Genomic DNA, 16,296 nt, shown 5'->3' on the forward strand with positions numbered 1-16,296 from the left:
ATGTTTTATTACCAAAATATAAAGATTACCTTGAAGATAGATTACTTAAAAGATTACCAGGTATAAATGATTATTATGTTTGATAAAATTTGATATGTATAAATAATTATTGTGTTTAGTTAAAAGTAATAAAAAATAACTAGTAAATTATTTTACTTAAATGCCTTTGAATATAATTATTTTTAAATATTTCTATTATATTAATTTAAATTTATTTTTGTCTCAAAAAAATAATAAATATTAATTTAATTATAATAAAATCAAGATTATCTTGGTAATATTTAAATACCTAAGGTGAATGTGATAATCAGATTACCACTTATATTACCTGTCATGTCAGCATAGGTAATAGAAGATTACTGTAATCTTTTATTACTGATAAACCAAATAAGGGAATAAAAGATAGATTATCAAGATAATATTTAAAACTCATTGCCAAATGGCCCCTAATATATTTGTTAATTAATCCATTAGAGAATCATATTTGCATTTATTTGATTTCTTTATAGATTTGATGGTTGCATTTTTACTAATTGAAAGTAAGGTGGTAAGCTAGAATGTTTGATGACACCTAAGAAAGATCATAGTGGTCTGATTGGAAAGATTAATGCGATGATAGCTGGACTTGTAGCATTGCAGAGTTCAAATGAGTCTACTATGCTTTAACAATAGATTTCAAATGACAGCAGTTTCTATATAATAAAATGTCGAGAATTCAAATTGCCAAAACATGATCCAATACTTGCTGAAATCGATTTAATAAATGAAAAAATATATATATATATCAGAAGTATTAATCACAAAGTAACGCAACTCTCCACCAGATTTTAAAAAGTACCAAAATGATATCAGCTTGTGCAGAAACTTCTTCAAAAAGGTAAACGAATAATGCAACCGTATAATTTGTGCAATTAAATAATTTATAAAAAGAACAAATTATTTTTCAGATCATCATCTCGGTTGAAATCAATATGAGTTGCTCGAGTTTAAATTATAATTCAAATTAAACGGATTAAATTTAAGCTAAAGGTTAAATTTATTTTAATAAACAAGAACTCAAACATTATAATTCTAATATAAAGTTAACCTTTTTTAACAGGATTTGAACCTTAACTTATTATCAATCTTGGATTAAAATTTTTAGATTTAAACCCATCTCGAGGGCACTGTTGAGTTTGGTGTTGATCTTTTCCAGTTTTAATTATCATTTCCAAGAGATCCCAAGGCGTCTTCCAATCTTTGACCAATTCCCATTTGTAAGGCCCATGGATGTATGACTATAATAAAACCCACTAGCAGTCAATTGGCCTAGTACTAAATGCAATTAACCCATTTTCAAGTATGCTATTTCGGCCTTTATACACAATGTACATGAAGCATCAAATTATTATAAATAATTTATTATATATATAAATAAATAAGAATTTATTATTTTATAATTAAATAATTTAAAATTAAAAATAAAATAATATCTAATTATATAATAATATATTATTATTTATACACATAATTTTATTGCCGGAGAACATACACAATAATAATGCAAATGTATAATTTTTGGGCTATGAAACACAGGGTTAGTGCTAGTGCATTTTTAAGGCCCATGAATTTCGCAAAACTCAACCCGAACCGACCCAGAGAAAAATAAGAGCATTTGGAAACCCTAGAGCTGACCCCTGGGCTATATAAGCTCAAGCTCGGCTTAATTTCTCTTTTTGGATTTAGCAGCTGCAAAGAGAGACGCAGAAGAAATATGGTTTCGCTTAAGCTTCAAAAGCGTCTGGCAGCCAGCGTCCTCAAGTGCGGCAGAGGGAAGGTATGGCTTGATCCAAATGAAGTCAATGAAATCTCTATGGCCAACTCTCGTACGTCTTCCTTCCTAAATTTTTTGTCACATTTTTTCTGCCTCTAATTTCTTTTTGTCTGTCTAAAGCTCTCTGAAAACTCTGACCACTAAATTCTTTTGTAGATGTTGAGTTCGAGGTTTTATTTTTACCTTTTAAGCTTATTCAAAAATATGTGATTATCAGCATGATTTATCCCTGCTAAGTTTGTTCATGCGACTTTCTCATATTATTTTCTAACTGGTCAGGCTTTTTTTTTATTGGTCCGTTGTTATTGGGAATGGATAACAATGCACTTCTTCACTGTTTGTTAATTAGAGTTGTCAGTGGTTCCAATTCATTCTACTTTGGGTTTAAAATAAAATAAAATCAAGTCATCAATTTCCTTTTCAACAACCAATTCTGGGAAATGATTAGTTATGTTAGGGCTTTGTTTGGTGAAGGTTAACTGTTAAGTTTAATCATATTGTTTTAGTAAGTATGTGGTGAATTGCAGTTGTGTTTTTATATTTCATTGGTTTTGAGTGGAAATTCTGAGGAATTTTCTGCTAGTTGACATAGTAGGAATGTAAGCTTTCTAGAATTATTTGGTGTTTTTTTTTTCCTCGTTGATTGGTTTATATGGATCAAATTGTAGGCCAGAACATCAGGAAGCTGGTCAAGGATGGTTTCATTATCAGAAAGCCAACCAAGATTCACTCTCGTTCCCGTGCTAGAAGGATGAAGGAAGCTAAGAGGAAGGGCCGCCATTCTGGATATGGTATCTTTGTGTCATTCATAAGATATGGATTTGGTTTGAAGAAAGTGTGATGTTGGACTCATCATGTATGATTATATGCCTTGTATGTTATTGACATTGTAAATAGAATGTTCAACTTACCATTAGTCTTGTTTGTTCAACTTTATGATGTTGACCAAGTTAATATTTTTTTGGTCCGTCTAGTAGTTAAGTTTCCTTATTTATTTTTCATTAAAAATCATTATAAATAACGTATCTGGTTGGTGAACATCAGTAATAAACTAGTTGCTGCTTATTATATTTTTAAGACTTACAGTTCAATAAATTGGCATGAAATAATGAATATTTCTGTATTCTGACTTCAGGTAAGCGTAAGGGTACAAGGGAAGCTAGGCTGCCTACTAAGGTTCTGTGGATGAGGAGGATGCGTGTTCTCAGGCGCTTGCTACGCAAGTACCGGGAAGCAAAGAAGATTGATAAACACATGTATCATGACATGTATATGAAGGTGAAGGGTAATGTCTTCAAGAATAAGAGGGTTTTGATGGAGAGTATCCACAAGTCTAAGGCTGAGAAGGCAAGAGAAAAGACTTTGTCTGACCAATTCGAGGCTAAAAGGGCAAAGAATAAGGCAAGCAGGGAAAGAAAAATTGCTAGGAGGGAAGAACGACTAGCCCAGGTCAGAATTTTAACTGTATTTAATTTCTTTGGGATGTAACATAATAGCAAAGAATTAGTTTTAAGATTACTTGTCTGATGAAACCTGCTGAAATTGTGATTATGCTGTGCTTCCTCTATTTTTAGTGTTATTTTGCTTTGTTTATGAATTACATGTTCTGACACATTTTTATATTATTTATTCCTGCGACAGCTTCTGTGAGTGTGGTATTGTAATTTATTTACTTTTTCGATAACTTTTCTTGTCCTAATGGATCATGTATACTTTTTGAATTATTTTTCTCAATTTAAGCAAAAATCATATACAAACCATTTAGATCATTCTGCAGAAGTTGTAGTTTCATAATTAATATATGGTTATGATAATTTTTTATTTGGTAACAGGGACCTGGAGGAGATAAGCCAACAACAGCACCACCTGCAGCTTCTACCGAGTGAGTATATAATGATGATGAGTTTGCAATAATTTAGTTGAACAAGTTTATTCTGTTTACTAATTTTTCCTATGTGCAGGGTATCAAAAAAATCCAAGAAGTGAGACTGCTGATATATCATTGAAAGGATAAATCTATAGATAGGATGTTTATTCAGTTACTTTGGCAGAGTAGCTTTGTTGAAGCTATGTTCCTTTTTGTTCTTTTAGACCTTGTTATTTATATACGATAGTTGAAAAGAGATTTCTTGGTATTTGCTTAATTTGTACTTCATGTTTCTTGACCGGTTTTATTAATTTCTCTCCATTCATAGGAGTTATGATTACGTGGATAAGTTCAATTTCTTTTATAGATGGTGGGGAATTTTAAATCTTTCTATGTTTCGTGTTGATGTTATAGGAAGCTAATGGTTCACCGGCTGTTGATGTCATGTAAGTTTGAGTTTTGGATAGGAGGCATTTGACAAATTACATTTTTGGGTGTTCATAGACAACCATTGATTTAGTACAAGTTTAAGTTATATGTTATTATATATTATCATGTAATTAAATTATTTTAAATAATTTTTAATTAAAAATAAAGTAACGATGACATTTATAAATTGCAATTGCCGATGGCATCCTCTACGTGTTTGATAATGTGCTGTAGACAGCCCTTTCCATGTCCAGGGTTGGATTATCTTACTGAATAAAAACAATAAAATTATGTGTATCTAATTTTGATACATAATTTGTGTAAATAAATTAGGTACTTTTATGTAATTGAATGTTTTTTAATCATATAATGATATGTTTTAAAATCACTTAATTATATGATGATATATCACTGTGTACATAAATTGTGTATAAAAAATGTGTATGTATAGCATTATTCGAATAAAAAATACTAATCAAGGCTTCAGTCATAGATTAATCATTACTCAGTTTATAATAAAATCTAACTCATAATTATATTGGTTTCATTCTTCTCTATGTAACACCAGGATTTCGGCCTTCAGCTTTTACTTGAATATGAAGAAAAATCATATCCTGAATAAGCTGGTCCCTGAATGCTGCATCTGCTGTCACTGTGACCTAAAGGCTTCTTTGGTATCGTGTTTTGGATAAAGCTACCTCATCGGTGTCTCTAAATACTTGTTTATGTCCAGAGAGATCTGCACTTCCATGATTTACTCGACCTTTGGGTACAGCTTGGTGTGTGGTGCATATCCCAAGTTTGACAAGAAATGTTACTGTGCTACCTTTGTCAAGACCTTCACTCTCAATCCAAATGTGCCCTCCCATGAGATTGACAAACCTGATTTAATTATTTGCAATGTAAGTTGAGAAAATAATTAGGGATATGAGGCAAGCATGATTTTACTTGGTGTTTACTCTTTCAACTTTTCTGAGTAAACATTGCAGTGTATTGAAATGCATTGTTTCTGGCATACCTTCTGCTAATGGCAAGTCCAAGTCCTGCTCCACCTGTACTTCTGTTGGAGCCACTTCGAGATTGAACAAATCTGGTAAAGACAAATGGAATGTCTTGTGGCAGAATACCACAGCCAGAATCAGTAACCTGCAGTTCATTATCAGAGATAACAGCTGTCAACAAAGAACATCTGATGCAATAGTGAGAAATCCCAAACAATGCCTACTACAGCGGAAGCAAAGAGAGATTAGCACGTGGTTTACATGAGCACCTCAACTTACCTATATGACTTTATTATGAAAGTTCTCAGAAAAAAAAAAAACGATTCTAAAACTGACCTCAAGTTTTAAACAGCAAATCCTAGGAAGAGTACCTTGAACTTTGTAAGGTACAACACGTAGAGAGCAATAGACAGGAAACTCAAATGAAAAAAGCTTAGTGAAGTCAAATGCAGTAGCCTACTACCTGTACTCGAAGGTAGAAGTGGCCATTGCATGACGCAGGGTGAAATTCAGGTCGCCAGTCTCTTGAAGACTCTGGATTTGCAACAGAAGCTTTAATCAAAACATAACCCTCCTTTGTGAACTTTACAGCATTACCCACAATGTTCAAAATAGTTTGCATCAGTCGTTTCTTGTCGCCAATTAAATATGTTGGTAAATCTGGCGCCATATTTATATTCATGGATAACTTCTTTATAGATGCAATAGGTTTTATCAAATTAATGACCTACAATTACAAAAGTAAAATCAATGATGTAATCTAGATGCATATGTATGAGAACTGTACAGGATCAAGCTTAATTTTTAGTGCAGAATTAGAAGCAATTACCTCTCTGAAAACTTCGTGAAGATTGAATGGTCCAATTTCTAATTCTAGACTACCATCTTCAAGTCGGGAAAGATCCAAAACATCATCAACAAGTGTTGTCAAGAGGTTACTACTCTTTAGAACTGTCTCTATCATTGCCCTTTGATCTGGACTTAATTCTGTCTCCAAGAGAAGTGAAGACAATGCAATAACTGCATGCATCAGAGTCCTCATTTCATGGTTCATTACAGCGCGGAAATCATTTCGAGCATGGATTGCCTTCTCTGCCTCTTGTCGAGCCAAATCTAAAGCAACATTCTGTTGCAAGAGCTGATCACGAGCCCGCATAGATTGTTCCAGAATTGCAGCATGAGAAAGAGCAACAGCAACCTCATAAAGATTAAAGAACAATTTATTAGTCATTGAAGAATACGTTCTAGGAGTTTTTCTTTTTCTTTATAGAGGGGAGTAGCATACGATCCCAAATGCAAGGTATGGGACTTGGATCCCACATTAGAAAGTATGGGCAACTAATATGGTCTTGGGTTCTCCCATCTTAGCTAGCTTTTGAGATGTGGTTCTCCTAAGGTTCGTATCATTTGGTATTCACCATGTCTCTCAGTTGCAGGCATTGCAGCTAGCAGGGAGCTAGCCAGTATGATACGATCCCAAATGCAATGTATGAGACTTGGACATTGGAAAGTATTAGTTTATATGTGGACAGTTATTAGGTTCGTATAATGTAAGAACGATTAGAGTGGACAGTTATTATTAATGGAGATATCTAGACATTATCACTGAGATACATACCTGGTCTGCTACAACTTCCACAAGTTCCAACTCATGATCTCTCCATTTTCTACCACTGTCAGTAGGGAGGATCAGAACCATGACTGCATAGCTTTTTGCAGAGAAGTCAGGCCAATCGCTGATTTGGAAATTTGAGTAATGTAAAAGAGGTACCCGAACAGCGACACCCTCATAAGGCCTATGTCTTCCCACAACAGGTCTGGTCCCTGCCAGTGGGCAGTTATAGGGTAAAAAGGTTGCTCGAGCAGTGCCAAAGATGTCATTAATTATAGGAAGGTTTCTAGGAACGGTAGATCCAACTTGTATTTGATGGTTCAGAGTGTGAGAGAGTTCTAAAGTGATACCAGTTCTTGAAGGCATCCACAATGCACATTCCTCCAAGCCTAAGGTCCTACCTAGCTCAACAAGAGTGGTTCTTAAAATTGTATCTCTATCGAGTGTGCTCCTAATTTCATGAGTCAGCATTCTAACATGCCTTCCAGTTTCTTCTTGAGTAAGGATAAGGCCCATCTCCCGGTCAAGCTCTTCAGCCCTGTTCTTCAGGAATAATTCCCGAGTTTTGACACTCAAAAGATCAGGAATGATGTAAACAAGTAGCAAAGCAGTTAGACATGACACTAGAGCACAGGAACTCTTTGCGACAGTCATCACCACAGCGACGGCTTTGGAGTGCAGAGAGAATGTCCACAAGCTTATGAAGTGGGTTGCTCCACAAAGAATAATAAAAGCACCGAACTGCATTAGCACCCATCTATATGGAAAGAATGCGGACTTCTTCACGAAATATATAAGCTCCAAGGGAATGGAGAAATACGCAAGGGCAATCAATACATCTGAGATATACTGATATTTCACCAGGAGTTCATCCTGGGCCAATTGTGTATCAATGCAATCACAAGATATCATTGAACAATTGCCTTATGGATCTGAGCATAAACAATATTGGTTAAAATGACAAGATGATAACAGTATTATACATGAGACACAGCAAGCTAAATGATAGATCCAAATATCAACACAAGGGATGACAATTCCCATGGCAGACCTCCAAGGTCAATCATATATTATACGTTAGAGTTTCTTTCCAATGGACTACATAATCACAGAATATTTGAAGGTAAATTAGCAGATTATTTTATATTTTAAAAATCTGGTTAACCGAAAATTATATAATCCTAATGAATTTCATAGCATATAACAGAAGAAAAGCTTATTAAAAAGACTGAAGTGGGCGGCCAGAGATCATTACCGGAGAATGAGCGATTAATCTGAGCTTTCCATTTTAAGCTCTCCACAAGAGAGCTGCTTGTTCAAGTTACACGTAAAGAAGCGAAGTAGTACACAACGAGGAAAGTGGAGGTGGAGGGAGTTGAAAAGGCAAATTTCTTTGCACGTGCGAGGACTAAAAATGCAATATTCCAAACACGTTAGATTTTGAAAAATAGTTTCACACGTGTGTTCGTCCAAGTGGGTGCTGAGTTGGACACACATTCAGTGAACTTAGATAAATATATAGAATGAAGTGTTTCTATTAAGAGCAAGTAGGGACAAAACAATAGTTTCACCAACTTAGGTGAAATCCATAGAAGAAAGATATAAAATGTCTGCATCTGGCATTTAATTCTGTTTCGGGATGATTAAGACTGGTTAATGTTGGATTCAATGAACAATAAATACTATATTTTCACAGGCATGATTATTTCCAACACCTAACATTAAAATATTCAAAAATTTCCTTTTTCGCTTAGGCCATCAAGGAAAAAGCTGGTTTTGTGAATGTTACTGTTCATAATCCACCACATGATTTTGAATCAAGTGACACCTTTATACAAGGTTGAAAATTATACAGGAATCATTTTCCCCTTGTCACAAAATCACAGTGACTGAAAAGGGCCAATGTTCAATGTATCCGGTAAGCTCAGTCATCAAAGTCAATAATTCATGGCTGCGACATTTCATGTCCTAGCCTATGCCTATCTCATTTCTACTTTAATTCCCTTGCGAATAATAACATCTGAATCCAAATTCAGCCAACAGGAGTTTCAGTCAAAAACCCACCAGACCAGCACATTGATTTGTAATTCATTGAACATCTTCCAACCCGTCGTCCAAGTCACTACTGAGTTGCACAAAATTTCAGTGATAGGATTCTGCCTCATCAAATACCAACTACTATTAAAAGCAAAACGGAACATGTAAGTTCCTTAGATTACCTCGATGCACATGGATCATATTTTAAGAAGAGAAAACGATATTTTAAACTGCAACAGAAGTAACTTCAGTTGATTAATACCAGTATCACTCTACTTTTTTCCCTTCACTTTTTTGGGAAAGCGTTCATGAGGCTCTAAATGAACTTCAGCAATCATTTTTAACCAAAGCCCTTCAAATTTATGGTGGAAACCCTTCTGAAACCAGTTTAAAATTTCTGAATGCAGAGCTTTAGGGTCCTCATCCCATACCTTCTTTAACATTGCACAGCTGTCAATTGACCTCGATTTTAGTTTACTTAAAAGTTTTCCAACCCTTTTTTGACCAGATTCCTCTGGCTGTAAAATAGTACTAGGCGGAGCAGCCAGGAATGCTTGAACATATTTTATGCATGGCAAAACCCGGCCTTCAAGCAAAGCACAAGCAAATACTGCCACGCGATGCCTGTCATCACTGCTAATTGGTAACCTATGCAATGGAAGCTCCCAATTATGAGGACCAAAGATCGGATTGACCCAATATAACACTTGGTCTGTTTGACAGTCATAAGAAGATTTGGAGTTTTCAAGTGATCTTGAAAAACTGCACAGTGCTCTTGCGTGCTCGACAAGCCAATCTGGTTTCACACATGTAGCTCCATGAAGGTACGGCCGTTTTGTTTGTAACAATTCACTGTACACCAACAACTCAGGAGCTGAACTAGCAACAGATGACCGACGATGGAGAAACACATCTTCTTTAACCATACAGGCCTGATATCTAACTGCATTAACTTTTCCATCTTTAAATGGTCTTGTTTTTGGTCTAATTCGTTTGGCAACTCTGTCAGCCCAGCCAGCACAGATAGCTCGGCATAAGAGTTCTTCCTCATTTTGTAGAAGGATGTTCTTACTGCAGGAAATCCTCCAAGAGTGTTCTACGTCCTCCAGAGTCCCATGAGTCCATGAGAAATCCTGACCACAATTACCACTTTGACTAAAGACCAAATGAAGAAGTTGCTTTCTCAACTTGGACATTTCTTCCATGGTTTTCAGGTGCAAGGCATTTTCATTGCAGAATTCCACCGGGCTTTTGGAAAGTTCAAAACACTGTAAAACATAAGCTACGGTCAAGGCATCACTTGTAGGATTGTAGAAATTTTCTCGGGACACTTTAGCCACTTCTTTTAGTTTCTTTTTCTTCAATTTTTCTTGCTTGTAAATAATATTCTCACTTTCTACAATATTGGAGCCCTCATCCAGGTTCAAGTCATCTGTATTATTCTTACTTCCTTCCGACTGCATGACAAAAGGATTTGACAAGCTTAAAGCAGCTGCTGCTGCAACTGCATATCCCAGAACTAGATTTGCACGAGCATAACTTTTTGTTTTCATAATTTGGATAAGTGTGAGGAGCATGCGGGAATGACGGGGGCTCATTGGGTAATGAGCCATGGCCTTACCCAAAGCTGTCAATCTTCCATTGCTATCAAGAGCTTCAAGAGCCTTCAAGCAACGCTCTGCTTCAACCAAAGCACTGGCCTCAGGAGGAGTTGGAAATGGGAAATTTGCAACCTGTATGCACAGAAAATATGAAAAGAATTAGTAAAAGGAAGATACTCAGCTTAAAACAAAAGACACTTAACATAAAGCAGGTATGTCACCAATGTATCAAAAATTTTGTGAACCGTGTAAAAATTTTGTCCTTGACAGATAAAAGTGTATTAGCTACGAAAACAGATGCTAATTGCAACTAATCAACCCGATAACAAAAGGCCAAGCACCAGAAGAGCAGCAGTGTGCTCGATATACTTCATTAGTGATAAGTCTGATCCAGTTCTGACCTAATTCAGAAATGTGGTCAGGAAATGAATCAAAGTTTTGACAAAAATCAGACCACCAGCTCCCATCAAAAGAAAGGATGAATAATGAATGTTGCCACTAGCATCCAACTTTGACCAAAGAGATCCAGAACATGATGTCTACCATGATCTAACAATAACAAACTTCAAAATACTGTTGCCTAGGCATGTATGTAACATACAGCCATCATTAGAAAAAGAATTATCTACTTCCCTTAAAAGAAACAAATCAAAAATGTCAAAAAGTGGTAGTTCAAGGATCAAAATACTTATAAAACATACCTTATCAATATTCATGGATTTCATTAGAAGAACCATGCTGTCAACAGGTACTTTACATATTTCAGCACAGGAGAAATCAGGAAGTATGTTACTGAAAACTGCAGATGAATACAGGCGGTAGCAGTGGCCAGGCCCAGTTCTTCCAGCTCGTCCAGCACGTTGAGCAGCTGATGCCTTACTTATCCATTGTACCTCATATGCTTCCATGCCATTAGCTGAGTTGTATTTCTTCACTTTCTCTCTACCAGTATCAACCACATACTTTATTCCTGGTATGGTTAAGGATGTTTCAGCCACATTGGTGGCAACAACAACAAGCTGCTCTCCTTCCTTAATATCTTCGAATACACAAAGCTGTGCTGCAGCAGGCAGCATTGCATAAAGAGGCAGAACACACAATGCACCAGCATAGGAACCTTTATCAAGTTCCATCTTCTCTACAGCAGAATTGAATTGCTCAGAGCATTGTTCTGGTGCAGTAGGAGTGGTTCGGTTTCTTTCAGCAGAGCCTAATGCCTTTTTGTCAGCCAAAGCTTCAAAAGCTACCTTGAGAGAAGCAAGACTCCAGTTCTCCCCTGATACATCTACAATATTATCATCATTCTTTGGGGGTTCCTGCACCAGTAAATTTCCATTCTCACCAAGAATTTCTGTTTCACTCTCAGTTTCTGAATCATAAGAAGTATCTGACTCATCTTCATGCAAATCAAATTGATCTTCATCATAAGAGCTAAATCTGTCAGTTTGCTGCTCAGTTGAGTTTCCTTGAATTTCAAATGCTTCATTGATCTCCTTCATATTAATGCCCTCCAAAGAGTTTGTTTCAGAGACAGCAGTGACCTCATCACCAATATTCCCTTTAGAAGTAGTTGCTATCAGCTCTTTAGAAGCTTTACGTAACTTACGACACAAGTATTCCACCTCCCTCTGACCTGTAACAAATACAAGAATGCCACCTTGTGGTAGCCTCTTGTGAATTGACATAACTTTCTTGTAGGCTTGGCCTAAATAATCAACAATTTCTGTTCTCTTTGAGAAATGTATAGTCACTGGATACTGTCTGGTAGGAACTTCTATAACAGGAGGATCACGAAATAACCTTCCTCCACCAATGAAGTCTTCCACTCGCATGGTAGCACTCATCAGAATAATTTTTAGGGGAAATATCTTATCTTTAGGGTCTACATGTTGTCCTGAAAGCAACAACTGCTGCTGCTTCTCGTACAGAGCCTGAGACACAAGGTGCAACATGACATATGTTAAAGATAAACGTGAAAGCACAATAGCTATAATCTTTTTGCACTACAAGGCAAAAGACAGCTTCACCTGGCGAGGCTGAATTATACGAGAAAGCATTCCAATAAGTATGTCTGTATTCAAGCTCCTCTCATGAGCTTCATCCAGAATTATGACAGAGTATTTCCTTAATAAAACATCATACTGCATCCCACAAATTATTTGTCAAGGAAACAAGCATATGTAAGTAAATTTTCTTATCAATACCAATTCACATACATCCACGAGAAATAGAGACAATTAAAGACAACATAGCACATGATCAGAAGATAGCTATAGTGGCAGAAATTCTTATATCTTTAAGGATTTCTAGAGAATTTTCCATGAATGTAGTTCTTCCAACCAAAAAAGAACGTGATTTGGACAACATATTTCCAAAACTCGCTCCTTGCTCGCGGAGCGGCATACCGAAAAAAGAAAGGTTTTGGAAGAAAAAAAAGTGGATTCCCTTTTGTGACCAAGAGCCCATCTCGAATACGATGCGGTAGGGTACTCGTGACTCCGCTGGTGGCTGCCACTGCCTCACACTTAAATGCCGCCAGCTTTGTCTTCCTACTTAAGGCATCCGCGACCTGGTCTATTGTATTAACCCATCCCTCAATGAGCAGAGAACAAGGAGTAGAGCAGATGTAATGCGCATAGAGAAAACATGCATGCACAATAGACATAGTAAAAAATGTAGAAAACTTAAGAATAAAAAATAATCATCTAAATAAATAATTCTTTATACTTAATCTTTTAGCATTCACAATGTCAGATACAAGTAAGATGTACAATCCAGAGAGAGGAAATACCTTAAGTTCCCGTAGTAATATTCCATCAGTCATAAACTTGATGGAGCAATTGTCACCAATTTTCTTATCATGCCTAACTTGAAAACCAACTTCTTTGCCTAGATGAAGACCGAGTTCAAATGCCACTCGCTTTGCAGTGGCAAGGACAGCAACACGACGTGGTTGAGTCACACCAATAATACCACATCGTTTGCTACATTGGTTAGAACCAAAACCAGCTTCATAAAGGAACTGAAAAGTGAACAAGAAAACGAAAGAATGCAGAATTAGGTTTCCTTTAAACAAAGATAGGTTTTCAATCCTTGCAATAACCTATGGCCAAGCATTGAATAAGCCTACCTGAGGAACTTGTGTTGTCTTGCCACAACCTGTCTCTCCACATATAATAACTGTTGGGTTGTAATTTACAGCTTCCATTATCTCCTGCTCCATCATAACTATTGGAAGATCTTTCCTTTTGTTTTCAACTTCTTTTGGTCTCAATACATGCACCACAATTGGAGCCATAGGAGGCCTCTGCAAAGAACCAGGAACATTGCTAGTCCTGCTGAAGTTTATGTTTAGGCTCTCATCTGATAAAACTTGTCCCAGCATCAAATCCCCAGGCTCCAAACAGCAGAAAACAAAAAATTAATAAGAATACATAGATATAATGCCTTACACATGAAACTTAATATGTAATTATCTATCTTACATAACAGTTCAGCTCCAGAAATTAGAGAATCAATATTATAAAATACAATGTCTCAATATTATTATTGAGAAGAACGATATTTGCTACATAATAGTTTTTTAACTAATGTATCACATCTTGAATTAAGTCAATTTTATGAAAGACAATAAATAGGTTTAGAGTTGCATGACACAAAATGCGTAGTAAATGTTAACCTAGCAAGATAACTTGATGCAGAGAGAAACATATAAAATTATAAGTCCTTTTCCATATACCAATCATTAAAGGCATATATATCATTTGACATCCTAACATCAAAGCATTTAAGTATACCATTGGCTTAGAAATCCTTCCACCATCATGTATGGATAAAGTTGGTGCACAATTTCCAACATCTTGGGGCATATTTGTGCCACTGTCCTCGTTTGAAACTTCTTCACAGGATAGTGCTGAAACAGATTTACCATTTGAATCATGTTCATCACAATGAACTGGCTCCTGAGAAGAACCCAAAGAAACAGAGGCATCATCTAACACATTTTTGTCAAGCATTAATGGTTGCTCAAGATCATATGCATTGATAGGCTGCCCAGGATGGGGTTTGTCCAAAACTGGTTTAGTTTCACAAGAAGCACCCCCTTCACGCCTTCTCTTGGAAGCTTGGTCATTTTGCAGATCTTCTAAACCTGCCTTGGTAAATTGCACAGCATTCCTTTTCTTTTCAAGCCTGGTTTGAACCTACACAATCAGATGCCAATTAAGCAAACACAATAATAAACCTAGTTTTATTATATCTTAAAGTTTGCAGTGGTTCATCATACAGACCTTACCCATATCTTTGGAAGCCTCCAAAAGATTATACACGCCTGGTGAGATCTTGTATTTCCTGAAATTTTGAATTTCGAAGTATTTATGGACCATTCATTGTCCTTTTGAGATCACACAAAGAACACAATGGAGAGAATTTGTCAAGGAAAATAGAAAGAAAAAAAACACATACTCAAAGTTTTCCATGGTTTTCAAAGACATGTACGCTTTCTCCTTCTCCTCCTGCAGCAAAAAAAAAGCGGTTCATTTATAATTAACACGTAACCAAACAATCGAAACAAGGAAGCAGAGAAGAGAATCCACCTCCAGCTTCTTCAACTTTCTCTTCTGAGATTTGCTGAGGTTTGAATTTTCTTTTGTTTGAACCTTTTCAGACTCCTGTAAAAGAAAATTTTTAAAACAAAAGCTCTAACGTGACAGAAGAAATGTAAAATTATATAGCTAAATATACCTCATTCGTTTGCTTCTGATCACGTTTATTTGCCGGCAAAATCATTGCATTGCTATCAAAACCCTCCAAACTACTAGATGAAAGCAAAAAAAAAAAAACACGTGTTCAGCTTGTCCTACAATTATTTGAGTGCTGAAAATTAAACTAAAAGTATAACTCAAGTGTTCTTTCCTTATAACAATTGACGACAAATAGTCAAAACTTGAACCCTAATTGAAAATATTACTCACTGGCGTGAACCTTGTCGGCGCTTTGTCTCGTTCCGATTCTTTCTTTTGGCCATAATTTAAACTCTAAATCAGAAAAAGAAAATCACCGATAATGAAACTAGCTTAATTGAACTTTTTGGTAGACTCGAATAAACTCTGGCTTGTTTCCACTAATTGCAATACTCGGAACTAAAAACGGCACCAAAACAGTGAGAAATTAGGGAGGGCGCCGGCCAAGCTATTTCCGTGCCTTTGGCGGTTAGAAAAATCCGAGGGTTGGTTGTTTGTACAAATATATTGAAGTCTAGGTGGCACCTTCAGGTTCTGGGCTGAGTTACTTGATCAACAGTCCAAAAAGTTTTCTTTAATTGAAGCCCATTGGATTGCTCCAACCTAGATTATACTTATCTTAAAATTAATTATATCGAGCCCATTAATTTTGGCATATCAGGTCCTTCGTTTTCCAGTATTGAAGAGTCGTGCAATATTAAATCATTCATCCATGTTAGCCCAAACAAGCCCTATAACATCTGCCTTATTATTTTATTCTGAACCATAATTGAGCAGTAATTATATTCGGTAGAATCGATCGAGTTCCCTTTGCAATTATACTCTGAATTATTGGGATAATGCTCTTTTGAGTCATTAGGGGTTGTATCTTGATGCTCCTATTATTTGCTTTATCCCAATGGTATATACTTGGTTTTGACTGCTAAATATGTGAGTGTTGAGCAATTTTGCGTGGGGGGCGTGTGGTTTTCGTGATAGCATTATGGTGTTGAGCCCGATGGCATGATTATAAACGTCGCCATAATTCATGCCGGAGCTGCGACAAATCCTTTCAAGACAGGCTATTTTCAAGGAGATGCATTGGCTCTTGTGGAAGCTGTCACAGCATGTACAGGGATATTTGGTGGTGGAGCTTATCCAGGTTATTCCAGGGACTTGAAAGTGGATAAAATGAGTAAAGCAAGTTTTAACGCT

The 16,296-nt window shown here is 36.2% G+C and overlaps 3 protein-coding genes across 8 annotated transcripts; 1 reads left to right on the forward strand and 2 right to left on the reverse strand.

Annotated features, from left to right (window-relative positions):
* Positions 1-1,678: 1,678 nt before the first annotated feature.
* On the forward strand, positions 1,679-4,020 carry LOC123217019 (60S ribosomal protein L19-3). Its single transcript, XM_044637755.1, has 5 exons — positions 1,679-1,865; positions 2,482-2,604; positions 2,949-3,262; positions 3,646-3,695; positions 3,775-4,020. The coding sequence occupies exons 1-5, from the start codon at positions 1,754-1,756 to the stop codon at positions 3,797-3,799; spliced, it is 624 nt and encodes a 207-aa protein (XP_044493690.1). The 5' UTR covers positions 1,679-1,753; the 3' UTR covers positions 3,800-4,020.
* A 558-nt stretch (positions 4,021-4,578) lies between these two features.
* On the reverse strand, positions 4,579-8,135 carry LOC123217018 (ethylene response sensor 1). 4 transcript variants are annotated; one of them, XM_044637754.1, is made up of 6 exons: positions 7,978-8,135; positions 6,729-7,654; positions 5,940-6,308; positions 5,574-5,644; positions 5,128-5,255; positions 4,579-4,991 (listed from the first exon to the last, which is right to left on the reverse strand). In XM_044637754.1, exons 2-6 carry the CDS (start codon positions 7,632-7,634, stop codon positions 4,924-4,926), a joined length of 1,542 nt encoding a protein of 513 aa, XP_044493689.1. In that variant the 5' UTR covers positions 7,635-7,654; positions 7,978-8,135; the 3' UTR covers positions 4,579-4,923. The 4 variants fall into 4 exon arrangements, with proteins under 4 accessions (XP_044493689.1, XP_044493688.1, XP_044493686.1 ...); XM_044637753.1 differs by having other exon boundaries at positions 5,574-5,693; XM_044637751.1 differs by having other exon boundaries at positions 5,574-5,837; positions 7,978-8,134.
* Positions 8,136-8,529: 394 nt separating this feature from the next.
* Positions 8,530-15,567, reverse strand: LOC123217017 (ATP-dependent RNA helicase DEAH13). 3 transcript variants are annotated; one of them, XM_044637749.1, is made up of 11 exons: positions 15,334-15,567; positions 15,104-15,173; positions 14,956-15,030; positions 14,825-14,874; positions 14,650-14,710; positions 14,158-14,562; positions 13,491-13,757; positions 13,152-13,382; positions 12,388-12,501; positions 11,062-12,291; positions 8,530-10,492 (listed from the first exon to the last, which is right to left on the reverse strand). In XM_044637749.1, the coding sequence occupies exons 1-11, from the start codon at positions 15,384-15,386 to the stop codon at positions 9,032-9,034; spliced, it is 4,017 nt and encodes a 1,338-aa protein (XP_044493684.1). In that variant the 5' UTR covers positions 15,387-15,567; the 3' UTR covers positions 8,530-9,031. The 3 variants fall into 3 exon arrangements, with proteins under 3 accessions (XP_044493684.1, XP_044493683.1, XP_044493685.1); XM_044637748.1 differs by having other exon boundaries at positions 15,104-15,176; XM_044637750.1 differs by lacking the exons at positions 14,956-15,030; positions 15,104-15,173; positions 15,334-15,567 and having other exon boundaries at positions 14,655-14,710.
* Positions 15,568-16,296: the final 729 nt, after the last annotated feature.

The sequence above is a fragment of the Mangifera indica genome, chromosome 5 (assembly GCF_011075055.1).
Source record: "Mangifera indica cultivar Alphonso chromosome 5, CATAS_Mindica_2.1, whole genome shotgun sequence".
In the NCBI taxonomy this organism is placed as follows: Eukaryota; Viridiplantae; Streptophyta; class Magnoliopsida; order Sapindales; family Anacardiaceae; genus Mangifera; species Mangifera indica.

What these genes read in the sequence shown, in the direction of transcription:
- LOC123217019 (XM_044637755.1), top strand. Translation starts at nt 1,754, where the DNA reads ATGGTTTCGCTTAAGCTTCAAAAGCGTCTGGCAGCCAGCGTCCTCAAG. An exon ending in AATCTCTATGGCCAACTCTC is followed by an intron (nt 1,866 to 2,481) that starts GTACGTCTTCCT and finishes ATCAAATTGTAG; the next exon opens with GCCAGAACATCAGGAAGCTG. An exon ending in CCACCTGCAGCTTCTACCGA is followed by an intron (nt 3,696 to 3,774) that starts GTGAGTATATAA and finishes TCCTATGTGCAG; the next exon opens with GGTATCAAAAAAATCCAAGA.
- LOC123217018 (XM_044637751.1), bottom strand. Translation starts at nt 7,634, where the DNA reads ATGATATCTTGTGATTGCATTGATACACAATTGGCCCAGGATGAACTC. An exon ending in TGGAAGTTGTAGCAGACCAG is followed by an intron (nt 6,309 to 6,728) that starts GTATGTATCTCA and finishes AATCTTTATGAG; the next exon opens with GTTGCTGTTGCTCTTTCTCA. An exon ending in TTCACGAAGTTTTCAGAGAG is followed by an intron (nt 5,838 to 5,939) that starts GTAATTGCTTCT and finishes TTGTAATTGTAG; the next exon opens with GTCATTAATTTGATAAAACC.
- LOC123217017 (XM_044637748.1), bottom strand. Translation starts at nt 15,386, where the DNA reads ATGGCCAAAAGAAAGAATCGGAACGAGACAAAGCGCCGACAAGGTTCA. An exon ending in CGCCGACAAGGTTCACGCCA is followed by an intron (nt 15,177 to 15,333) that starts GTGAGTAATATT and finishes GCTTTCATCTAG; the next exon opens with TAGTTTGGAGGGTTTTGATA. An exon ending in GAAGGATTTCTAAGCCAATG is followed by an intron (nt 13,758 to 14,157) that starts GTATACTTAAAT and finishes TGCTGTTTGGAG; the next exon opens with CCTGGGGATTTGATGCTGGG.